The following is a 26,493-nucleotide window of genomic DNA, read 5'->3' as shown; positions in this document are numbered from 1 at the left end:
TCATAGAATTCGTGTATGTGCATGAATCGTAGACATCACTGAGAGGTTTCCCAGAAGCTCCACTTAAACAGAGAATGGAACTTCAGTCATGATATCAGGACATTGCCACCATTTTATAGCTTTGAGTGTACAATCGCCATAAACTGCATTTTTTTTTCCCACTGCTTTGCTCTCATTTTCATTTGTGACAAACAAACTCACCATGGCTGTATCTTTCATAAACCCTGGTGGAAATGAACCTGCTTAGACTAGCGGGGAGAAGCTGCAAGATATCTAGAGATCTTTTAATTTGTTTGTTTCTTCTTCCTCCCTTTGTTGCCTGAGCTAATTTTGTTTCTGCATGTCTACAACGATCCCTGCATGCCTGCCATTTTTGAAATTTTGCATTACCATGTTGGCAAGCTCAACACCAGCCAAGCACCTCTCACTTGCACAATGGCAGTAGACAATGTGCTTTGAATTTTCTCTCCACACAAAGGTCGGTGACCTTTCCTTATTCACTTGCCTGTTGCCCTGCTGTCCTGTAGCTCACAGATAAGTCATTGACTGTTTTCTACTGTCAGTTCTGCTAATGTAAGAAGCTTCTTTTGTGTTTGATGTGAATTAATGCTCCTGAGTTCTGTCACATGAAAGTTACCTCTGAAAAATTGGAGAAAATGGCAATGTTCTGCCCTCTTCCTCAGGGCTATTAAAGGCTTTATCACGTGCTCAGATCATCATTCCCCATTGAAATACAAAATTTTCAGCAGCAAGGAGTGGCTGGGTGTAAGGAGCTTTTTAGTCCATGAGTGCTTTTTAACCAGTAAATGTTACTGCCTGGATCATCTAGGGAACACTAATGGGTTCAACTGATCTCTATGGGGTTTCATTTAAAAGCACCTAAGCCAATTGCTTTGAACAAGTATTTGAAGTGAGATGTCTGCAGAGCACTTTCTATCAGCACGGAGGCAAAAGTTGGGCCCCTGGCTTTCCAGTGCATGTAGGAGCAGTGAGGTGATGGGCTGCAGCTGCAAGGAGGTGCACATAGGCTTCTGGGGCTGCATTGGGCAGGGGCAGGCAGCACTGCCAAACAATTCTCACACCTCGTCTGGTGTAAGCCAGGCTCCTTGGCAAAGAGCGGCAGAAGCAGAGCAAGAGTCTGGCACAGCCCTAGCCCAGATGGCCACGTTTCTGTCCCACCAGACTTCCTTGTTGTCCCTGTGCTGTGACATGGACATAACTAAAGACCTGTTGCTTCCTACTCAGAGATCACCCTTCACCTTGTGGCTGGACTACAGCTGCTGGGGTGTTGCTCCTGCAGTGCAACATGTCCCAGCTGATACCACATTGCTGTTTAGGGCTGATTTCTCCTGACTATGTGGTCCTGGCTGCTGGATCTTTCACTTCTGACGTCCTTGCTTGCTCTCCACAAGGGCTGAAGGCAAAATGGCCTTTCAAGAGCCTGCAGCAGCAGGATCCCATTGGGGAGGAAGGATGAGAGGTGCTGCTGAATAGAAAAAATGATGAACAGATGGCTGCTGTGAAAAGCTTCAAATTTCCTGCACAGCCCACTGAAATTGAGAAGTACTTTCTATTTAAAAAATAACAACAACAACCCACAAACTTGTTGTTTTCCTGGTACAGGAGACTGGCCCAGCAGTCTGACCAGGTGCTGACTTTGTGGCAGCCCTGAGGATCATCTCCCTGGTGCTCTTCCCCTGTCAGGAGTCAGATGGGAACCTGCCGTGATCCCGTTGTTTCAGCAGTGTGCTCCAGTGAGCACAGCTGTTACAGTAAGCACGTACACCAAGACAGAGAGACCTTCTTTTTGTGGCACAGAAAACTGCTTGGACATCATCTGCATGACAGGAGATTTCCATTTACTGTTTTTAGCTCAGCCTTATTAATCACAGAGACATTTTTAGACAAAATATGGATCTGCAGCAGAACATAGGCAAAAAATTACTTCAGACAGGAGAAAGCACAGCTCAGCTGTTCTCATCAAACTTATTTTTCCTTATGCAAGTCCAGCTTCCTCTGTTTCATTTGTTATAATAATGTTTGCCTTCCCACATACTTTTCCTACTTTTATCTCTGTTTACAATCTCTTTTCTCATGAACTGTCTTTCTTGCTTAAGACAAATAACAAACAAAATTCCCTCTTTATTCCTTCACTTTTCAGTTTTGCAGTGGACCTTCTTGGGATGTTTTCCAGAGGTTTCCAAAACACTGGTAAATGTCAGGTGAACTCAGTGCACCACACTGTCACCTTAAGGCTCCAGTCTTAGGTTGCTAACATGTGCTTCTGCACGGGCAATAGAATCCGAGGCTTTCACAGCACAGGTGTAAGTGAATCACCACAATATTAACAAGGACTGTGTTACAATTAAAACCTGTTGGAAGAAGGAGCTGGAAGGTTGACAGGATATATGGGTGGAGGAGGAGAGTGTCTCTTTCTCTCTCTCTCTCTCTGCGTATTAAGTGGCCCAATTTATGGGAGAGAGAATTTCACAGGGAGAAAATGGCATGGGGCATGGAAAACAACCTCTCTCCTGTGACTACAGCACCTTCTATGCCCACAAAACTCCCCACTTTGCCTCCCCTTGTATCCAGAGTCTCCATGGACTTGGGAATAGCTGGGGTTCTTTGTGCTGTTGTTTTGCTGGGAGGAAAACAGCTTTTACTGTGGGAGGGTACAAAAATGCCGTCTGACGCCTGTGCCTCCCAGCTACTGGCATGTGCAGTAAATGCAGGTAACACTGCCTCTGCTCTGGGGATCAGGCAAGGACAACAGCAGAGGCAACAGAGACTGGGTATGGCAGACCAAAGCTTGGCCACTGCACAAGGCGGTACAGAACATGGCACTAGTGTAGTTATCACAGACGCCATGATACTTTCGCCTCCTAGTAATTTTGCTGTCATTAGGTGCTGCTCATAATGAGAAATCATGATTTTACTGTGGTTCTGGTATGTTGTCCATAATTAGCAAGCAGCCCTTTAATACTAATTACCTTAAGTATTAATTCCTTAAACATCAATTAAAAAAAATCACGTGAAAATTTACCTCTTCCTCAAATGAATCATGAGTTAACAAGGGGGTACTTAAAATGCACTACTTAGACTTGCTTAATTAGTTAATCTCTGTAAAGGGGTTTCAAATGTGTGAAGAGCTGTCAAACTGCTAAGTGCATTATCTTCAATTAATTTTGTGCAACTACATCTTCACTACCAAGAGGGTCTTTAGAGTGCTGAGGAAAGGAAAAGGAGACATTGCTTCTAGTTTTAAACATAACTAATAAAAAAAAGAAATTAATTGAAAGATGATTTGACATGATGGGAATAATTGTGAACACACCATTTCTTCTGTTTCAGTCAGAGCTGAATATGAAAGATTCATCATTTTTATCCCTCTTCTGCCTTTGCTAGTCTCTGGTTTCTTTGCATCCATCTTCCCCCTGGTCTCTCTGACTGAATGTTAACACTCTCTTCCAAATTTGTTACTACTTTAGCAAAAATCAAACTAACAAACATAAAGGTTAAAAAAGGGCAAATCACAACAAAACACTCTTCAAACTATGCAATCACTGAGGTTACATCCTCACACAAATAATAAGGTATCTCGTTCCAAAAGAAGAGGTATCTCACACAAATAATAAGGTACCTCTTCCCTTCAAAAGAAGACACTAAAGGCCCAGAAAAGAGCTTCTGTGAGAGAACAGGGCCAAGTCCAGCCCTGGCAGCCACATGGTGTCTTTCCATTTCCTGGACCTCCCTGGTAGCCAATGGAGGTAAGCTCTTAATGTGTCTTTCAAAGTTTTCTATTCTCTTTAGAGTTTATATGCTGTGTTAAATATTCTCGTTTTACTTCACCCATGAATAATCTGATTCTGGTGGAGTTCTCTCAAAACGGGTTCTTTCTGCTAATACTCTGTCTAGCTGGCAGCTTTGTTCAGGCCAACTACACTGAATTGGACGTTACCTAAAGAACCTATTTCCTGGATTATTTTTCTCCCACTGGGACTAGAAAAAGATAAGTACAATTTTTTTTATTGCTGAGTCTGATTTATTTTTAGAGTTTTTCACTTGCCTTCTCTTTCTTTTTCAAGAATGATTAATCATCACTTCCATGCTGACTGCTGAGGTCCCACATGTTGTGAAAAATTCAGGCAGTTTGTTTAATATCAACTTGCCTGAGCAGTAGTTATGAATAGTGTATCCTTCACAGAGTTTGGTTCATTTTTAATGTGCATTTGCAGTATATTTCTATCACATCTGGGCATTCACTCAGCAATGATTTGAAAACCTACTTTATCCAAAAGAAACTGGAACATAGAACAGACTGTTTGATGGCCACAACTTTATTCTCTGCATATGGTAAAGTAACAGCTTAACCTGTTGGATGAGGCATTCCACTGGTAAGGCAGAGTTGTGTACACAGTGCTCCTCAACACCCCGAGTTCTCAGGGAAAGAACTTCTGCCACCAAACCAGTAAAACCTCTTCTCTCTAACCCCTCCCCAGTTCAGTTTTGCAAAATGAACCAGTGAGGGATATTAATTGTTATCCAATCCAGTGGATACTAATTTAGCTGAATGGCCTGATCTGCTCTAACCAGGCTATCTAGCAGAAGTGTAGATACCTAAGAGAGCAGCTTGAAAATGGTGTAAGTTGTTATGGGGTGTGGAAAGAAGACCAGGACTATCAGAAGCAACAAAGAAAGTAGGTTCTTGCCCTCCCATACCTTCACCACTGGGGTTTTTTTGTACAAAAGCTCACAGGATCCTTTCCCTTCATCTGGTATATCCATACAGTCCATACACACAGTAGGAGATGGGTAAGCCAGAAGCTATTTAGAAAAATACAAATTGCCTTGAACCTCAACCTAAAGCCCCTTCACTTTCCTTTCCTACTTGAAGGATTGATGGGATTACCAATGATCATTTAATTCTTGTGGGTGAATTCCAAAAGGAAGGGGAAGGATCATCTGAATACTGAACCTGAAGTCTGAGGGGCTTTTCCACAGAATAAACCTAGTTGCAGGAAGTTATCAATCATTAGCCAAAGAGGTGAAAGGGCAGGGAGGATCCAGCAAGGTCTCAATGAACAGTCCTGGATTTTTGCTCCTCCCCTTCATGAAGGTGAAAAATAGGGGGAAAAAATAATATTTTCTTCAAAGGTTTCCCTTTCATACCAACATTTAAAAAAATAAGTTGCCAATAAATTAAGACAAAACCAAAACCAATGTATGTCCTGGTGGCCAGGGAAGATGCACTCCTTCTCTGTCCCTTGTCATCTCAGAAGAGCAGCTCCAGCTTGGCCCTGTGGGGCAAACTGTGCCCTCACAGGAGCACTGGTGTGACGTAGTTGGCAGGGAAGAGACCCAGTTCCCCACGCAGACGTCCTTTCCACCATGAAGGGTTGGAGCTGTCCAGGACCTCTAAGATGTCTCCACTACGGAAGCCCAGCTCATCATGCTCCACAGCATCAAAGTCGTACAAGGCACGGACCCATAGCGTTCGCTGGAAAGGAGAGAGAGACAGGCAGGGAACAATGAGCCAGAACTCTTAAAGACCATCTTGCTGTCACCCCTCTTAACTCCCAGTACATATCTTCACTATGAGAGGACGAGCAGTAATGAAATTTAGACCAACTTGCAATTAAACCAGGAAGTGGCCAAGATGCCAGGAAGTAGGAACTAATTTACTGGGACACCCAAGGGATGGTGCTTGGTTTCTCAGCAGCCTCAGTGTATTCGTGGGTGTTTGCACGATAAGGTGAAAAGTCAGACTGAGAGCAGGTCCTTAGGAAATAGTGTTCTCATGGCTCTGTCACCTCTGCCCTGGAAGGGCAGCCATGACAGCCATGTCAGAAGCCAGTTATGGGAGCACAGAAAAGGGCTCCTGCCTGAGCCCTGCAGGGCTGTAACTGTAAGTGAGTGGCTCTGGAGAGCTGAGCTGGTGCTGGTACAGATATCAAAATGTGTCCTTGGCCAGCAAAGGTCTATGAGAGGCAGCACATAGGCAAGTGTAGTCAACATTGTGAAGAAGATACTTGCTCTTTCAGGCACTTCTGGGGCATAGGGAAGGGTCTTAAACCTTCTTTGCACTCTCCCCAAGGTCAGTCCCCTGAGATCAAAAGGATTTAGGATCTGTTTGGGTATATCAGTTTATTTTGGGTTTGCACTTTAATGTGCACTATGGTTAGATTTTTTTTTTCTTATGAGAGCTTAATCATAAGAGACTTTGCAGTCAGTCTCCCATTTTGGCCAGAAATCAGATTTTAAAGGACATAGCATGAGCTCCTTTCTTGGAAATTGTTGGTGCCCACACCACAGGGCATGGATAATTTGGGAGGTATATTTTGCAGGGATAGGTTGAGAGATCTGTTTGAAGACAGACCAACTTCTGATAAATCTTCCATTCAGGCCCCTACTTAGACCTGGCTCCTAATAATTTGGCTGGACATATAGACCTTCCTATGACTGTATTTCTGGCTTCTAGATCACTGATGAGATGTGGCAGGCAAGGGCATGTTATTGATTGCCACAGCCTCTGAGGGATAAAAACCATTGTATTTTGAGCTGGATTATAATAAAGATTTAGGGATTTTGCCAAAAACAAACAAACAAACAAATAAACAACCACCCCCCCCCAAACCCCAGAAAAGACATGTCCCTGTTTTTCAGTTTGTTCCATATTTCCTAAACCAATCTGGTCACTTTCTCTCACACTCGAGAAAGGTCTGCTGTCCTTCCCTTCTCTCCTTGGATCTAGGTTTTCTGGTTGTTGTGGGCTAATCTGTACATTTCCTCAAGGAAGAGGAGCATTCCTTAGGTCACACTGAGCTGATGGAGAAATACTTTAGAGTTGGCAGTGGAATCACAGGCTGAGGCAGAGAAAGACACTATATTCTATATGGGCATTCACATAGTAGGAATTTGCAGAGCAGGTGGTTACTTAAGGTTGACTGACAGGTATGGATCCAAGTAGGGCAGTGGTCTGAGATGTCTGCAGATAATAGCTGGATCATGCCCACATCCTCTGTGTTAAGCTCTGACAGCTAAGGGTGTCAGGTAGGTGAGTCCCACTTTGATGGCATAGTAGGTCTGAGGATGTGCCAGGTATAGACAAGTAGAGCCGAATGATGACAGGCCTTCTCAGGACTGAGAAAAAATTAGTGGAAGAGATAGTGTGACTACAAGTGCATTTCAAGACAGAAAGAGTACTGCAGCATGGCACAGCATCATGAGGCAGCTCTCTGTAGAACTTAAAACATGTACAGCACTTCCAGCTACTGAGCTTAGTCACAGCCTGGCTGGGGTGGCAAAGGTACTTCATAGTCCCTTGCATTGATGGACATGAAGCTCTCCTAGATCATTAGGCTTTCAGAAATGTCTTCTGCTGTCTTGTGCTCATGCCAGTGTCCCAGATGTCTATTTAGTTGAGCTCATGCTGAGTTTCCTCTTCCACTAAGGCTGCATGTTAACTAAGGCTGACCTTGAGAGCAGTCCTAGAACTATGCTCATGTAACACTGTAGTCCTACCCTCAAGAGTACCCCAGAAGCAGATTCAAGTGGCTGGGATAGAGTCTTGAGACTCAGAAACATCTTTTAAGATATGTCCTTAATATAATATTCCTCTGCAACCTCCTTGCAGGTGACGTTGCCCAGACTGCTTGGCCATTGCTAAGGAGCCCAGGCAGATGGGACCTTCCAGGTATGTCACCTACCGGTGTCTGCTGGTGCAGTGGGTCTGTGTGTCTCCGTTGCATAGCTCCTGCATTTCCTTGGCCATGATCCCTTAGTCCATGCAGCACATCTTTCCTGTCCAGACTCCCACCATATCTTTCCTAGAAAGAAAACAGCGAGAAAAAAGTCACGTTGTCCTGGTTTTGGCTAGGATAGAGTTAACTTTCTTCCTAGTAGCTGGTACAGTGCTGTGTTTTGTATTTAATATGAAAATACTGCTGATAACACACTGATGTTTCAGTTGTTGTGAAGTAGTGGCTCACTCTAAATCAAGGACTTTTCAGTTTCCCCTGCTCTGCCAATGAGTAGGTGCACAAGAAGCTGTGAGGGAGCATAGCCAGTACAGCTAACCTGAACTGGCCACAGGGATATTCCATACCATAGAATATCATGGCAGTATATAAACTGGGGGTAGTTGGCCAGAAGAGGCCAATCAGGCACTGGAATATGCTCAGGCATTGGAATGGGCTGCCCAGGGAAGTGGTGGATTCTCCGTCCCTGGAGGTTTTTAAGATGAGACTGGATGTGGCACTTAGTGCCATGGTCTAGCAACCATGGCGGTCGTGGATCAAGGGTTGGACTTGATGATCTTGGAGGTCCTTTCCAACTCAACTGATTCTATGATTCTATGATTCTATGATCAGGGACTGGCTGGAAATCAGTCAGTGGGTGGTGAGCAATTGTATTGTGCATCACTTGTTTTTGTTGTTTTATTCTTTTCTCTCTTTTTAAAATTTCCTTTTATTATTATTATCATCATCATCATCTTTATCATTATTATTATTTTTATTTAAATTATTAATCTGTTTTCTTCTCAGCCCATGAGTTTTACCTTTTTCCTGATTCTCTCCCCACTTGCACCAGAGGGAGGAGGAGTGAGTGAGTGGCTACATGGTACTTAGTTGCCAGCTAGGATTAAACCACAACACATATATATGCTGAGATGTATAAATGAGGGGCTTTAAGAGTCATTGGTGAGAAGGGTGTCAGGGGCCAGCCCTCAAGTAAATAATTTTAGATATCTGCTTCCAATACTGTCCCAGTGCTCCAGTTCTGCAAGCAGTGACCCTCATGGAAGAGGTCACCTTTGACTCTTCTATTTTGGATTTTACTTTTTAGAAGTTGAAAGTTGAGTGTTCTTAGATGTGTATCACAGCTGCTGGGGAAAATGGCCTTTTTTGGTCTCTAAGACTTTTGGAGAAAAACTAAGGTTGTTTTAACTCACAGATAAAAAGCCATGCTTGCCAAGGGGACTTTTGCCAATCTGGAGTTATTATGACCCAGTGCTGCCCTCTCCTTGCTTTTCCTCTGTCCTATATGCTGGCAGGATGACAGTGATGCTGATGCAGCTGACTGTATCTGAGGACTCTACTTTTTCTTGGGCTGCTCCATGTTGCAAAGGACCGCAAGCAAGCCTGAGAATCTAGTAGCCAAATTAACCAAAGAAGAACGAGACAAAATCAGGTTCAAAGAAAAGTAGCCATATGACCACACATCTGAAGTCATATCAACACAAATCAACCCAGACAGATGGAGAGAGGAAGTAGGAAACATCTAGGAAGCAAGTTCTCTTTTGTGTGCACAGCTGAGAGGTGCTGAGTCTCTTTATCCTCCCAGGCCCTTAGTGCAGGCACTAAGCTTTTGTTTTTATGATAAGGGTGTGACAGAACCTTAAATCATGTTAGCTCAGATTGCAGTAGTGCTTCAGAGACACAGGGTCTGATGAGCTGTGTCAACAGCGGGGAGAAAGAACAACAGCTTGTGCTTGCTGTTGCTTGTAAACAGCTTTTGTCCTATCCCTCTTGCCGCTTCCTTTCCTACAGCATTCCTCCAAAAACTCCCTTGGTCTCACATGTGCCTTTGTCAGCCTAAAATGTTGCTGAGGCTGCCTGAAACTGGAGCACAATTTGCACCTCACCTGTCTCTGCCAGAAAGAGGGTGAACTCAATGTGGCTTTGCAGTCACAAGACTTATGACATGGGTGCTTCACTCCTATGAGTGTTTCTGCTCCATATAAAATGTGACTCATGAATAGACTGTGCTGCAAAGGGTGCAGGCACTCAGCTTTGTCAGAACCTGTATTATTCCACCAGCAGTCCCTTAACAGGCCACACAGCTTGTCTGATGAGAGAACAGCCATTTCACCATTGCCTCTGGCTTTGCTATATGTGAGCTCTCATGCCTTAAGGGACATTTTGGATTTCTTCCCTTTAGTAAGAAAAGGCCTCTCCTTGGATGATGCTACGCTGACTAGCTAGAGACATGAGCCAACTCCAGGAAAACTATTCCCCAAAAATTAACCAGGAAGAAATTTGAAAACAGCACCAGGTACTGCTGTTGTTCTCTCCATTCCTATGCAATCAAAGGAGTAAAGAAACATCACACATCAGGGAAGCAACATGATGAAAGAGTGCAGAGAGGAACCAGAATACGGCGGAGGAGAAGGAATGTTCCGGAGGAAACCAAACTCTCCTAGGATTACTATAGTAATTTCTCATCCCTGTGATGTGTTTTGTGGTGCTGAATGTCAGTAGCATAACTCAGAAAAAAGAAACAGACAGCAAGGTTTCATTCGTTCTATAGACTAGAGACGAGTTCCTGAAACCGTGCATGTGCGTGCAGTGCAAGATTTGTGAGCATTTTCCTGCACTCTCACTGGATGATACTTCATGTCTTTTCCTAAGCCAAGTAAGAACATGACATCATTGCTTGTTTTCCAGTTTTTAGGATGGGGCACCAAAACCACCTGAAGGGTACTCCTAGGTTCCCAGTAAAAGGGTCACTGCACACTTCTATTTTTTCTGGTTTGTCAGTCAGTCAGTCACAGATTGCAGAACTAAATAAAAGCCCACATATTTATTACATATCAAAAAACACCCCTAGGCTGAACCATCACTGCTGCTACTCCTGTAAAAAGACCTAATTCTGCTTCCTAAAGCAGGTTGAGGGTGGCAGATTTTTGATAAAGCAACTGTTCACTTGCTACCAAGCAATTAAAGCCAATGTTTCCTGTGTCTGGGCTCAACATCCCAGCCCCTTGTTTGTGGCAGTACCTGTTGCTGCTGCAGTATGGGGATAGCATGCTCGACATATCTCTTGGATATAGAAGAATGATCTTCTCCAGCTGCTCCACTTAGGTGGAATCCTTCCCGGCCCATCCGTTCCAGGCTCCCACCACGCCTCTCCTGATGGAAGCAAGATCGCAAAAGTGAGATCAGCTTTTTCTACCTACCACGTCCTTGACTAAAGCTCAGCAGTCATTGCACAGTGATCACTACCACTATCCTCTACTTTGTAGGCTCTTTCAAATAAACAATTCCATCTCTCTGAACAGGTCAACAAATCAGGAATCCTATATTTTAGATCTTTCTCATAGTCATTCCCCATCTGAAGACTGGGCAGTAATGGGAGGTGCTGGGCTGAAAATGTTGGTGTGAGGTCCAGCACAGGAACCAAGCTATTTTTTGAAATACTGCCCTTAGACTTAATTTGTCTCTGCACAGAAATCTATATATTATGACTATTTTATCATATAGCTGTAGCATCTAGAAATTTGAATTGTAAACAGAAATCCCACTGTGATGAGTACTAAACATACCCCGCTGAGCCCATCACCATAACAAATGTACAGAGAGTTTACCAAAGCAAACTTGACTTCTTTCATTTGCGTGTCTGCATCTTGGAGCAAATGCATCTCTTTTCCTTCCTGATCACAGTCAGCCCAAACAGGTTGTTTTACTGATATACATGCATACAGCCTTGCTTTCTCCTTCCCCAGACAGTTCTTCACTGTGATCTCTCTCACAGGTCCCATAGCCTCTATTTTGTATCTTAATAATGCATTTTAAAGCTCTATATAAGTGGTCTAGAAGGAGACAGCAACCCAAGCCCCTTCTTCAGATTGAAAAATGCATCTTCTCATGTTTGGAGCCAGCAAGAATGACCCACATGCAGCCTATAAAACTTTATTGCTGCAGTCAGCAAGTCACACACCTTGCCTGTGACTGCACATCCTGGTAATTTAATACCAGAATCCGTTTCCCAGTGAAGCAGGACTTTGGTTACTGCAGTGACCAGGTGTGTTTGCTCCCAGTACTGTGAGTGCAATGCGTAGCAGTCTCTACTATGTCATTTGCTTGTTCCCCTGGCACAAAACCAGGCATTCATTGGATTGGGATTTCTCTGCCTTCTGAAACACCTACTACACCTTCCCTGAAGGCACAGCTTGTTCCTGTGTCTGCTATGTTCTTCTCAGTAGTACTTTTCAGTTCCTACCAGGCACTGCTCTGGGTTCTGCCCTGTGTTCTTCCACACTTGTTACAGTGTTTGCTTGATAGCAGAAGATGGACGATTCTTCTGAGCAGACAAACTTGCGGTTGTAATTTGCACTCTGGGTGCATTCAAGGACACTGAGGAAACCAGACTCAAATTCTTCTCAGTCACAACTACCAGTCAGCTCTGTACCTGCCCTTATGAAATCTAGGCATTTCAATAAGGTAAGTCCTGCTTTTCTTGGCTTTGTAAGGCATCTTAGAATTTCAGCTCTGGGATCTTAGCACACCTTTAACAAAGCACCTCTATGCAGATTTGCAGTACTGTCTATTGCTATCCAAAGCAGAATCAGAACATTCTGCTCAATTACATAACTCTACATACCACTGAATCCACTAAAAATCTGTGTTGCAGTGGCCACCAGTGTAATGATGTGGCTGTGTTTCCAAGGGCAGACTCTCCTCCCCCCATGCCAAGACATTCTCATGGGATCAATTCCTTCCACAGAAAGGTTTCTTACTGAGAAATTCCAAAGGATAGTTTGTGTTTACCTTCTCTTCTTGGCTGTTGTCCCTTAGGAATATCTGTTTCTGCCTGGAGATGGAATTTGTCTTGTAGTAGTCCACAAGCTTGTTTAGGGAGTGGAATTTCTCTGTCCACAAGTAATAGTTACCCTTTGAATCCCTCATCACTTTGAAGTGTTGCACATCATCTTCATGCCTGGATCCAATTGGAAAAGTAAGAGATCATCAAACAGATTGCATTTCTACCTTTTTGCAAAAAGTCCTTTCCAGAAGGGTACCAAAACTTCTTGCTTGGCCAAACCTAGACTTCTGAAAAGTCAAGCCACCGTCAGTCCTTGTGCATCCTGGACCCAAATGTGGCTCTATTTCAAAAGACTCATCAATTTACAAACACAGAGTGCCCCAGGGCTGCCCAGTCACAAAGCACTATCAGAACAAAGCATAGGGCTTTAAAGCCTCTCCTTTGAAATAAAGGCCAGAGGAGCTTCCAGGGTGAAGAGGTGCAGTTGTAGTCTACTCACCAGCCTCTGCAGGTCTTGTTAGCATCCAGTCTGAATTGGCTATAAGAGATTTATTACACCTTTATACACCATGGGCATCGCCAATACATGCAGACACAGTCAGGTGCAGCCACACATTGAGTTTTATAATTGCATAAAATCTAGTGTGATATCATTACTACTGGTAATTCTCCCTACCCAAAAGAAAAAAAAAAAAAAAGAAGGAATTTTCAGATGATGACTCCTGTCCTGAAGTGCTACAGTTACACAGGCTGTTCGTGTTAGCATGGTTTTGATTTAAATGCAGAAGCTCTCCCTTAGATAGTGCTGGGCTGTGGTTAAGGGGACAGAACGGACCAGGAACTGTTCACAGTGAGCTGCTTGAAAACAGGTGTTCAGTTTGGTGGGTGAAGAGGTTTTAGCCATACAGATCTGAGCTCTGCCACATTGCTTGACTTCACAGCCAGAAAAGGAGCCTCCCTGTACTTATTGGTGTTGGTATAAATTGGTATAAATGTAACCAGAATGTTTTCCTGCATTCCTCCCACATACTTTTTGAGCTTCCTGAATCAGAAGGTACATACTGCTTGGAAAAGGCATCGTTAACCATGACTCTAATTTAAAACTGATTATCAGTTGTTTGACTGAAAATTGGGAAACCAACCATCATATAAGAGCACTGCTCTGAAGCATATGCTCTGAGAAGGGCTGGGCTACACTAAGTTGCTGAAATGCAACTGGGCTGCAAGCAATGAAAAACCATTCCTTGTCCAATGGCTGTTTAGTGACCTGTGGGAAATAAGTTAACAATGTAATTGTAATCTCTTAATAGGTAGTAGCTGAATTCTTGGTTCAGTAACCAGAGCTGTCAGGGAATTAATACAAATGAAAGACACATGTTAAGCACTGTGGGAGACGTTCTATGTACCACTCTGCTTTGCTGTAGCTCTTTCAGAGAAGCAGGTCACCAGGGGATGCAGCTTTGGAATGGGGCATTCACTGTGTCACTTGAAAAGAGGCAGAAACACTTTGGAATCAGATGCCTAATTTGTTCTCATTCACAACAGCAGCACTGCCAAAGACTGGCAGCACGCAAACTTCCCAAGAGGCTACGTCACATTAGCAATCCTGTCAAGAGGAGGCTAGGGACACCATTACACAGAAGAAGAGGCAGGAATATGCTGTGAGAAGCAGATACCTGACAGAGATGGAAAAGTCACCATGAGAATTCTGACTGGCACGGACGATGAAGGAGCCAACTCCTTTGCTCATGAGAAGGTTCTCTGCTTCATGGCGGGATATCCTCTCATCAAACCAGCTGTCAAGTGGGAAAAATCATGAAAGTGTGAATAAGGATGTGAATTAAGGTGAGGAATAAAAAAGTTGAGGGTAGGGAGAATGTGAATAAGCAGGGTGGAGGAAAGAAAACAAAAGGATCAGAGGAGCCCACATGGCTACTCCCAGTGGCCATGAGTATGCTAAGGTAGAGGGTTTTGATGGGTGCAGACCATTTTCTTTGAGCAGTAAAAGCACGTAGATGCAAAGAGAACAATGTAAACTTTGGCCTGCTAAGAAGCAACACTCAGCTGAAACTGTAATTACAGGCACAGTACAATAAGGTGTTAGTCAAAGAAATTTTAAATTACAAATGTGTATGTATACATACATACACATAATTCTCAGACATATACATCAAATTGCTTTTTGGTAAACTGATTGAAAATTACTGGGTTGTGATGGATATATTGCAAGGGACACACATAAATTTTTAGCAGAAGCGAACCATGAAAGTTTTAGTACTAATAAATTGGTTCCTGCAAGAGTTATAATACCATAAAATCTCAGAAGCACAGAATACGTAAGCACACTTGTGCAAATTTAGCTAGGCATAACAAACAATAGTATAAGGCATTGGACTAATAATGAGAAAGTCACCATAAAAAGTAAAAGAATACAATGTGAATAGGAACTTTTCAGTAGATAAAAAAAATCATCACGTACATATGCATATGTCCACTCCACAGCTAAGAAGATCTACAATCTGTGATCTGCTTTTATGTAATGCTTAATTGCCTATATTGCATTAAAGTTAAGGACTGATAGTTTCATAAGCTCTGTGATTTCCACTTTGGAGTTTCTTATTATCATCACAGTTTACCTATGTATCATTAGCAAAGGGAAATCAGACTTTAATGAGCCTTGATAATCAATCTCAATGATTACTTGACAAGAAAAAGATCGGCAAAACCAACCCATCAAAAATAGGAGGCAGCTTTCTTCCCTACATCTGGTTCTGGTATCTGGCCTGAACTGCTTCCAAGTGCAGACCTGCTGCTCTTAGAAAAGCATCAAAGTGGAAATATTTCTTCACAGCTCTTGCATGGAGAAAGCATCATGAGAAAAATGTGTGTGAAAAAAGAAGCTGCCAGTGTTCCTGCGTGATGCCACAGCCCTGTGAAAGAGCAAACAAGAACAACTGACTGGAAGATCTCATCCCCCTGAGGCCCAAAAGTACAAGCCCATATTTGCACAGCAAACTAATAACGTCCTTCAGCTCAGCCAAGCAGGCTGGCTTATATCCACAAAGGCCAGTAAGTGCCACCTCCAAGGGGACAGAGGTGCTTATTTGTAATCTCAGAATCCCCGTATGCTCCCAGTAGTACTGGGAGCCAGCAGTACTGGGCTTGGTGCTTGTTCTGCCTGCTTGTTCCTGAAATGCTGCAGCACTTTTGAAAAAAAGAGGACAATGAGAGGAGTTTCAGGGAGCATTTCTGCCAACTGAAAGAAAAAGGTTGTAAAAATCCCTCCACTGTCATATTTATGGCATATAGCTGGAGAGCACATTTAATATGCATTTAAACACCCATCAGACCTTTCCGAAAGTGCAAGTGCCGTCTCCTCAGCGGGAAGAGAGAAATGCAGGTACACCTGTCCTCTGACAGATCTGTGTTTGGGTGTGCAGTCACGAAACGTGGAGCGTGTGTATGTGTGAGCGGGGCGGCATGTCTGGTCTATCATCTCTGCCGATCCATGAGTAACACCAGCTGTCACATTCGCGCAGCATTGCACTGACCTCTAGTGCACCGAGAGAAACACACACGTACTTGGCGGGGGGAGGGAATGAGGATGGCAGGGTGGGAAAAGGGAGTCAATGTAGTTTAGAGTGGAAGGGGGAGGGAATTACTTTTTTTATAATTCGTTTTCAGAAAGATCTCTTGCTTTTTCTTTTGTGCTCAGCCTCTATCTCTGTTGCCAAGACTTCACATCATGACTATTCTCCTTCTGTCTGAGGAGATCTAAATGCAGTTCCTGCCACATCTCAGTGACATCCCTCTGAGCAGCAGTAACAAAAGAGTCACTTGGGAGTGATAGAGAGCATCGAGAACTATTCAGCTCCGAAAGAACAGAGGGTGCTTTGGGGTAGAAATGTGCTGCACTGGCAGAACTGCAAAGTAGCATTATGGCAATCCTTGCCAGCCTCCAAGTGTTACAGCCAGTGCTTCCTCTGTCCTGTCTTCCTCTGCACGCATTCGCACCCATGCTCCTGACAGCACTCTGAGGAAATGAGCAATGGTGGTACACACTGTTTCTGTGCCACTTACGGGGGAACATGAAAATCAATGAAGTTCTTAGGAACGTAGCCTTCTTGACTTCTGAGCTCAGCCTTGTACCACTCTTCCTGGGAGCTCAAAACCTGCGATTGAGAGATGGATGGAATAAACATGTCTCTGGAGAAAGGCAAAAGTAAGCACGATTCTGGCAGAAACCTAGAATTTCTTGTAAGAAGAGAATGCTACACATGCTGTACTTCCCAGTCACTGTGGAACAAGGTTAGTGGCTGATGACCACTTCAGAGCAAACAAGCAGTGAAAAGCCCAAGTAGAATTAGACAGATTGCTTGTTAACCTTATCCCTTCATCTGTGCAGGTGGCTGGGGATACTGTGTCTCTGATGCCTGTGAAATGGAGAAATTTCAGCTTTGAAAGACTTAATAGGGGTTTAAGTTATTCTCTGTGCTGCTTTTAATAGTTGGTACTGGAGCATCTCAGATTCGCAAGGGAAGAACAAATATCTGTGCAGGATATGGAGGGATATGCAGCTATATATGCGTGTGTGTGTGCATTACAACTGCACAGATGTTACCATGTGCTCTCACATGTCATTTCACAAGAGATTATTTAGTGGGTTAAGTCTTCAGCTGCCCTGAGCTTTGCCAAGGTAGATGAAAGAAGGAGGCAAAAAGTATTTTAAAGATACTGTTACACTTAGGAGATTGTAGGATAGCAGGAAGTCAGTCCACAGCACACACTGGAGCAGCTTCAAGTGTGCTCACATTAATGTTAACTATAATGGTCCTTAGGAACTTCCCTGCTGACCAAGGGCTGCCCAAATCCACTGCTCCCTGGCTGATGGCCTCTGATACAGCCCTAAGCTAGAGGAGAGAGAACAGGAATACAACCATGCTGTGATTTTACAGCAAATGTTGTGGTCTTTGGTGTTTTGCTTGACATTCCAACTCCTGGAACAGAATTCCGCTTTATGAAATAGAGCATGCTTCTGTTCTTTCTGGTTTTGGAGAGGCGCCTAAAAGCATAAGCCATGACAGTTTTAAAAGGAGAAAGCAAGTGGAACAGACTTAATTTAAAATCTATTGTTAACAGTAATAATACTTATTTCGTGAGCCAATCTCATGGTTTTGGGAGCCTAAGGCACATTCTAACTGCTTGGTGTTGGCAACAGGATGTTACTGTCTCTGGGGCCAATTCTGCATTGCCTTCCCTGCCACGTAGGCCTTTTTTAAGCATTTGGATTCAGAAAAGTTAGGGAATAGAAAGCTGTGGAGTTCCCTACTTGTATAGTCACTGCTTTCCTCATGCCTGGGTGCTGGATTAAAGGGTCTTTTTTACTGCTGTGGCTGAACAAAGGGGATGATAGCTACCTCCTGCTCATGCTCAGGCCCTTGCTCTGCTGGAAGCAAGGTTTCCACAAAGACCCACCTGCTGTTTGTCACTGCAGGGCTGGCAGGTTTCTCTCAGTGTGTCATCCTCCCAGAGAAGGATGTGGGGGGGGTGAGAGGGTGGATTTCCTCCTGTCACGGCTGGTTGAGGGCCTCATGTTTCCTGTTTTCTAATCTCTACATCAGTATTTCATCTTATCTCCTTTATAAATCAGCAGGTTGTTGCAGGCAGCAGGAGGGGGCTCGTGATGGGGCATGAATGTATCTGTGCATATGCCAGAACAGAGCTGTTACTCAGGCTAATTTACTGCTACTATGGCTTGGGTGGCTAAGGTGTTATTTTGTTTGCCTCAAGGATATTAAAGAAAGAGGCAGTTTGATTTTTCTGGTAGTAAATTCTCTGTGCCAAATACTACTACTACTACTACTACTACTACTACTGGCGTGTAGTGTTATTTGACACTTTTCATCATTAGCTTCCAGTGTACTTTGAAAAAAAGCTCTAATTTATAACGATTTTACAGGAAGGGAAACTGAGGAACAGAATGAAAAGTGATTTGGCCAACACCATCAACCCAGCCGGGGACTTGATGGAAGCCTCCTGAGAATGGTTTCCTGAAAAAGAAGGTATCAGTTTAAGGTCACGGGATAGTAGTGATGTACTGGGGAAGAATTAGGAATAAGAGTTTTTATCTGTGCTGAAGAGAGGCAGTGATTTCTCCAGAACCTTCTCACAGCTCTTTGGAAAAATCTGGTATTAATGAGTTTGGATGCCACTTTGTTCAAGTGTCAAGAATTAAAAAGCCAATAAGATAAAAAACGGTGGTGATGGAAAAGACAAGGCTGAGACCCAATATCTGATTATTAATTGGAATATCTGGGACTGCACAGGGAGGTAGCAAAGGCTCCCTGGCCTAATAAGGGTTTATATACTATTGCCCTTTGGGCAGTGGAGGAATTAAGGCCTTAGAGAGGAGTAATACTGAGGCATTTCCAACTGAAACAGAACAGTTGGGGGCTGAGAAGTAGATAAATAATTAGAGTGAAACATTGAGTGACCTAATCTGTGGGACTTCAGTAGCGTTAACAAGAACTGTTCTACCATAACACATACAAATCAACTTTAATGAGACTTTCACATGCTCTGTGTTGTATATGATCAACTCTACTTTTGCCATTGCCTCCATTGCCAAATTCCTGCAAGACCCTATATAACACTCTTGTGTTATAAAGCCCTTGTGTTATAGAGCCTGGGACCTCTTAAACTCTTCCATTATGTGTGTAACAGATTGTCTCATAGACTTTTCCTCTTCTATTTGCAATTGCCTAAAATCTCTGCAGCAACTAACAATAATTACTAACAGTGAAAAGTTAGATATAAGTTCTATAATGGATGATAATTATCTTTTATATAGTTTAAGAGCTGGAAATAAGGAAGATGGCAATCTCTCTAGACTGCACTCATCCTGCCTGCCTTTAGACATAGACATCTGAATGTACTCACTGTGGACTACTTATGTAGTCAATGAAAACAGACAGGACCCTCAAAATCTGTCTACCAAAGAACGTGATCTCTGCCTCAGCAAAGGTATTTATCCTTCCTTGCTGAGTACCAGAGAACTGCAGGGCAACTAAATCCATAGTTTATGGACATAAAATCAGAAAGTGGACACAGACTCAAGTAACCTGGGAACTATTGGTTGACCTACTGCAAACCCTATGGGAGATGAGTAATCTGCATTTGTATTCTGGCTTAGAGATGTCTGTCTTCATCTGTTTTGTCAAGGCAAATGGGAACCTAGAAAGATCTGGCAGCAGTCTCAGAAATGCTGTTTAGTCAAGCCTGAGGCTGCACTTACCTTCAGCATATCCCCAGCTTGGAAACTCAACTCGTCTTCTCCAGAAGCAGTGAAATCAAACTTGGCGATGGCTTCCATACTGTGTCTTGGTGGCAGAGCAAAGCTGGAAGAAGTATATACTTGTCAACACTTACGAGCTACTGAGACTGCAGAGTCTAGCCTCTGGAAAGCTTATAGGCAATGCTATGATTTGTATATGGATGAGCATGCACCAACCATTGGTAGACATTAGTTACTAGACATGGAAAGACATCAGCAGGTAGAAGAGAGGGCATGGATGAGGCTGTAATTAGCTCAAGTCAGAAGTTCAAACAACCTGTTGTGCATGCTTATTCCAAGAGATCTCTTTCTCTGCAGCAATCTCATGTGAAAAAACTGTATAGACCAACCACTACTCTGCCAGAGTTCCCAATAAAGCAAGTGACTGTCATGCAATAGAAAAATGCATTTGCCCTCTGCAGTGACTTTTTATCTCAAGAGTGAGACAAACTGTGGACAAAACAAACAGCCTTCAATAAATTCTTTTTTTTTCTTGGACAAGAGTCACATTACTGAAAGTTGAAAGAGTGTCTTTTCTTTGTGATGGCTTAGCATGGGTGACCGCAACTTTCAGCTACAAAAAACTGTTTACAGAAAGGCTGTATTCCCTATGATGAAGGAGGCAGAGAGTTAGCTTACCTCAGTGTTGGTAATCCAGGAGCTTGAAATGTATTAGACAGCCTGCAAACCAAAGCCTGCAATGTGTCAGGGGAAGTGGCAAGATGAGCTTTGCTTCTTTACCACTTCCTGCTCATGTAACTTGGATGTACTCCAGCAGGACCACTTCTACAATCGAGAGTTACTGATTTCCCATGGCTGGCTCATGGACCCTATTGCCAGTGGTGAGGCTGCCAGTGACAAGATGAGAAATAGGTAGGCAAGTGCACTGCCGGTAGATGCTCTTGCAGCCCAGCTTTTGAAGATGATCAGGCAGCACTAATATAGAAGTAATTTTTATGATTACTAAGCTAGGATTATCTGGCAACAATGATCCTGAAGCCACAGGTTCCATTACCTAACCTCACTTCTCACCAAAACACCCAGAATTTATGGCTTGAGAAGAAGTGCCAACTTGCCTGAACCAAAACATTCTTAACCAGAAAGCCCTAGAAAGAAACTGTATGAACAACCCTAGGTAGGGTTAGATATTTCTCGTCTCCTATTAGAACTGATACAAGATCCCCAAAAAGTGCTGATACTGAGCAAGCTCCAAAGTTATGCCACTTTAAAATCAAAAGGCTACTTCTTTACAATACAATTCTCTACAATACCTCCTGTAATCTTTTGACACACAACCCAGGGATTTAACTACCTGTGTAACAAGGATCCAGGGCCCAGCTCTGATACAGTGCAACTTAAACTGCTAAGAGTGAGCTGGGAGCAAGTCTGCAGGGCAAAAATTGTAGACAGAGGTAGGGCTGTTGGGACTGCACCAGCAGTAGCCCAGGGATTCAAAAGGAAAGCCACCAATGTATAAAATCTCCGGGGAAAAAACAAACCCACATGAGGTTTAACTGGGACAGTCAGTCTAGCTGACAACTTGTCATGAATCATTAGGGTTATTGAGTTGAGTTGTCATTGCCATCAGAGCTGACCCAGCTGGTGACAGATGGCAACCATGGAGGTTGACTCTTCACTTCTGATTGATGCCTGTGAAGAATCTTTGGGTGCCTCTACAAAGATGAGGAGTATGCTAATATTTAGCCTAATATTTCATTAAATCCTAACTAAGTTCTGGGTGTGCTAACTGTAGAAAGCAGTTATTTATTGGCTAAGTTGTCTATTTCCTGCTTGCAGAGTTCCTTTGCACTTGACTAAAGATGCCTGGATAAAGTGATCCACAGGAGGGGTGGATAACATCGCTGGATATTAGTTTTGAGATTTGTTACAACTAATTTCTAACTATAAAAATATCTTTACATGCTTCCTATTGGATTCTGTTAACACCCTCTTTTTTGCTGCATATAGATGAATTCGTACTCATGTGACTGATAAGAGCTATGCAGAACCAAGGCAAAGTTTTTAGTGGTCCATAGAGAGCTCTGCTTGTTCAGCATGAAACTGTTCTGCAGCAAAACTGGGGTTGCTGCAGTGTCGGGGCCTCCCGTGTAGATCTGAGTCAATAGCTCAGTTGAGGTCTGCTGTATGCCTGCTATTCCATCTTGTTGCCTTAGGCTTCCAATATACACAATGCTGAACCATAACACCCTAAAGCACATTGGTGCTTTATTTTCAGTCTTCAGCTTTCCATCTATTCCAAACACTTTCACTCCCTGTTCTCTCTGTTGACTTACTGATGCTCTTTAGTTCTTACTTTGGATAACCTTTGCTAATTAGGTCCGCCCTCTGATTGCCCTACTCTTATTCCAAGGCATTGGTGTAACTCTGCAGGTGCAGCTCAGGCCTGATTTGAGAACTGTCCTCTATTCTTGCATAGACATTTTTGGAGCTTCAGTCTATAAGCCTCCATAGCCAGTATCAGCCCCTTGCACACTAACAGAGCACAGGAGTATTAAATTGAAGAGGAATTAACCCTTGAGGGAACTGATTAAATAATGATACTCTTTCATGTAAGATAACTGAAGAAAAAGACTAAAGGAGAATTACTTTACTAAGGGCTGTTTTTCAGTATTTTATTTTGCAGTGGTGGCCTGCTGCAGAGAGATCAGAGCCAACAATGCAGATGAATCCTGGAACTCCTAAGTGCAGACCATTAATCCCAGCTTGAGGAAAAGAACACAGTTAAAAACAATAAACTATTTTCATACAAATCCTCTCTTTGATTTCTGTGCCTTAGACAGAGAAGAGACAGTGGGGGTTCTCTCTGGAGGGGATAAGAGAGTAGAGAACCTTTCATTTTTCTATATCCCAAATGTTAAAGGGTCTATTGCAAATGTGACCCCCCTCTAAAGGAGAACAGTTTGTGAAACAGTTAAAATCTTCCCTCTCACCTCCTCTTCAATTTCAGCAATCTCAACCTTGGAATAGAGACTGGGAGACAGATACCTCTTCAAACAATCTAACACATGGATTAAATGTGCTTTTCATTGCCGGCGGCTGGATTTAGAAGTGTCTCAAATACCATACACAGTGTTGGCTGTGTTGATAAATCAGCACTGCAGTAATGCTCTGGCCTTAAGCTTTTCTCCCACCAACTACTAAAGCAACACTAGCCAATAATTCTGTCTTTGAACTCCAGCCTACCACTTTTCATCACCTGAACTTCAAACCGTTTCTGTTTTTCTGATCCTGTTTCTCCCTCCATCTGTAACTTGAGAATCCCCACTCCACATGGGTCAGTGCTGGGCCCTCATGAAAACTCCCCTGCCAAGAGCCCATTCTTTCCCTCTCTGCATGTGCGTGACTCCGAACACCATCCCACAACACAGACAGAAATTTTTCACTATTATCATAACTTACATTTCTTAAGCACCTTTTATCCCAAAGGACAGTGCTGCCGTTTGCAGACAGAGCACCAGATTCTGCTTTTAACTGCCTGGTACACCTTCTTTAAGCTTTTGAATAACCAAGGACAATTTTAGACTGCATAATACTTTCTGTGAAAATGCCCTTTTTACAGAGTTTAGCATGAAGCCTACACAGTGTTCAAAGCAGGATTTTTCAGTTCTGAGTGTAAGTTGACCAGTACCCTCCATTTTGTACTGGCTTTCTGCATGGAGTGAATTTTCTCCGTAGTTCCCAATTGTAACAGGGCGGATCTAAGGGGCATAAGGCTACTGCAGTTCTGTGGGACTGGTGCAACAGAAGGTTCACAAAAGGAGGAGTGAAAAGCAGCATGGCTTTCAGAGCACAAGGCAGGCATTTTATTTTGGCAGAATGACATTCTTTGAGCAAGAACATCAGCATCTCTGTTGATGGAAAGTGCCAAGGCCCAAATCATGTCAGGAAGCAACACAGTCTGACAGCAGCATCCCAAAGAGTTTAATACTGTTACCCTTTATCATGCTGGGTCAAAATTCAGCAGTAACAATGCCAGGGAAGGTCACCACCTACAAAGAGTTTTATCACTCAGGAACTGCCCAGGCTCAGCCCTGCTCAATCTCACATATTAACATCAGAAGGAGAATGTAGTTATAACAATGTGCTCACTTAAAGGAGCTATATGAACAGAAGGTTTTTTTTGTATGCCTGTAGCATAAAAAATACCACACATTTCCAGTCTGAAGCTTCATCCAGTGACGTTTTGCGCCAAGATATACAGTGCAAGCTACTGTGTCTTTGTTCGGCTCTGCAAGAACAACCTATTGGACTGATGAGCAACTGGGGACAGGATTCAACCCTGAACATCTGTACAGAAACTCCAGATGACATTTCAGCAGAAACAATGGAGAAGGGACCTGTTATCTAGAAGAGCTGTGATAGGTAACAGCTTTGTTTTCACCAGCTAAGCCACATACAAGCGGCATGGGAATATTTTGTTCCAAAAACGCAAACCTCTTGCTATGGAGTTAACGGTGCAGCTCCACTGACTGTCAATGATAAGAGGTTTTAATTTATAAGGGAGAACAAGCCACTGAAACATTCAGAACTGCTGCATTTAAGTCCTGGCTATCCCGCCATCCAGAGCAATGCATAGCATTTGGGCTGAGCCTGTGTGCAAACAAAATAAACCTCCTAGGAACTGGATTCACAAAACAAACAGACTTTCAGGGCTCTATAACCAACAGCAGTCTGTAAGAAATGCCCCAGACTAGGATGGTGCTTAATCTCCCTGGGGAACCTGGATCTTCTGTGCTAACTCCAGTCACGACTGAGTAGAGTTGAGCAGCAACATGGGAAGCCGGTACAACAGCAACCTTAAAGAGAGTAGCACAGTACTGCCTGATATTTTGAGAGTAAAAATTCACAAATTTTTGCTGTGCTGAAAGAGTTGGTGGGGAGGACTAGGGTGGTAGGGAAGCACCTCCTTCTGTTTGCCCACCTCCTCCCTCAGTTTCCAGCTGGTCAGATTTGGCTGAGGCACAGGGATTTGTCCTGCAAAAGCACTGCCCTGTTGCGAAAACTGATAAACAAGATGGCCCTGGGATCCCATGGTCTTTCCCTACTGCACAGTACTTTACTTCTTCTTCCAAACCCCCCCCCTTTCCTCCTTAGTACCTTTTTCCACACAGCTCCCCCCACTCAAGTCTAAGAACCATGTTCACCCCGTACCTTGTAGCAGCTCTCCTCTCCTCTGGCACTGCTAGAAAGCAGGAGGTGTGTTACCACCTAAGGGACGGGAGAGAAGGAGAGCTCAGCCCGAATCAGGCTCCTCCCTACAGTGACAATGTGCCACATCAGTAACGGGTCCACATGTGTGGACAAGGACAGTCAGGAGTGGGCACGGGGGACAGTGGCACATAATAGTGTCTGTCACAGGACACATTGAGGCATGGACAACTATCGGTCTCCAATGCTGGAAATATTTGGTATACTGCATATTTAAAATGGTAGTGTCAGCTCAAAAGGACCTGCCTTTTGCTGCTGCTTCAGCCCAGGGCGGTTTAACAGATGAATAAAGGAGGGTACTCTCCCTCAAAAAGTGCAAGTTCTACCCAAATAAGGAAAACAGAAATAAGCACAGATCTCCTAAGTTAACTGAGAAACCATAAGTCCGTTGAAAAGCATATCTTGAGGAACAAGTAGCTGAAGACATAAAAACATGCAATAAAATTATTTTCAAAGACAACAGAAGCAGGAAGCCTGCCAGAGTGTGTCTGTAAGGCTGACGGATGATTGAGATGTAAAAAGAATGCTCAAAGAAGATAAGAACGAAGCACAAAAACTAAATTAATTCTCTGCATCCATGCATCTTCCATAGGGATGCAAGGATGTTCCCACACTGGGGTTTTCTTTGCAGAAAAGAGCCAGGAGAACAATTTCAAGCTAAAGAATTGGAAGAAAAGGTTTTAGGAAAAAAAATCAGTAAATGAACAAGAGTAAATTCAAAGATTCTATATTTTAGAAATCTTGACTGAAATCTAAACTGAACATGAAATAGTAAAGGCTCACAATTAAACTGTGGCATGCAATGCAAGACCTAACTCAGCCTTGGTATTAGAAGAAAAAGCAGCAAACACAATGCCAGTGTTTGGGAAGTGTTTTGAGGGGATGCAAAAGGTGCAGGAGGTCTGATTTTTTATGTCTGAAATTGGTAGAAAGAATAATGAAGAAAAGAATTACTGGCCATGTGAGAGAAATAACATAGCAATTCCCCCTCATATAGCTTTTGTAGAAGGAAGTCATATTGCACAAACTGATTGAGTTCTTCAAAGGAGCTGATGAGCATGTGGATATAGGTGATCACTTGATACAAAACTTGCATTTCTAAATCCTTTTTGATGAAGTCTCTCACCAAAGACTTAAAAAAGCCCTTTAAGCTCTCAAAGAATAGGAGGGAAGGTCCTATGGAGGATTAATAACTGATTAAAAGTTTGGAAACGTATTCATAAATGATCTGGAAAACATGAAGTGACAAAACTTATTGATGAGAAAAAACTGTAGGGTAATACAAATTAAATCACCACTCTGGAAAGACACCTTTGAGTTGCTGTGGATAGTTCTATCAAAGTGTCAGCTGAGTGGAAGTCAAAAAGGCAGGTTAGGAAGTGTCTGGA

General features: G+C 43.1%; 1 protein-coding gene across 1 annotated transcript in view; it reads right to left on the bottom strand.

Annotated features, from left to right (window-relative positions):
• Positions 1-5,260: 5,260 nt before the first annotated feature.
• Positions 5,261-26,493, bottom strand: part of GRAP2 (GRB2 related adaptor protein 2) — a 39,492-nt gene continuing 18,259 nt past the window's right edge. Inside the window, exons 2-8 of the mRNA XM_008931529.2 lie at positions 19,838-19,940; positions 16,624-16,715; positions 14,220-14,339; positions 12,549-12,717; positions 10,779-10,910; positions 7,707-7,826; positions 5,261-5,497 (exon numbers count right to left, since the gene is read on the bottom strand). Of these exons, the coding sequence (XP_008929777.1) occupies positions 5,318-5,497; positions 7,707-7,826; positions 10,779-10,910; positions 12,549-12,717; positions 14,220-14,339; positions 16,624-16,715; positions 19,838-19,915 (891 nt within the window). The 5' untranslated portion in view covers positions 19,916-19,940 and the 3' untranslated portion in view covers positions 5,261-5,317. The remainder of the gene's footprint in view (positions 5,498-7,706; positions 7,827-10,778; positions 10,911-12,548; positions 12,718-14,219; positions 14,340-16,623; positions 16,716-19,837; positions 19,941-26,493) is intronic.

This window comes from Manacus vitellinus, unplaced genomic scaffold (genome assembly GCF_001715985.3).
Source record: "Manacus vitellinus isolate BGI_N305 unplaced genomic scaffold, ASM171598v3 scaffold_5_pilon, whole genome shotgun sequence".
Classification (NCBI taxonomy): domain Eukaryota; kingdom Metazoa; phylum Chordata; class Aves; order Passeriformes; family Pipridae; genus Manacus; species Manacus vitellinus.
The sequence above is the reverse complement of the archived record's forward strand: the minus strand, read 5'-3'. Positions and strand labels throughout refer to the sequence as shown.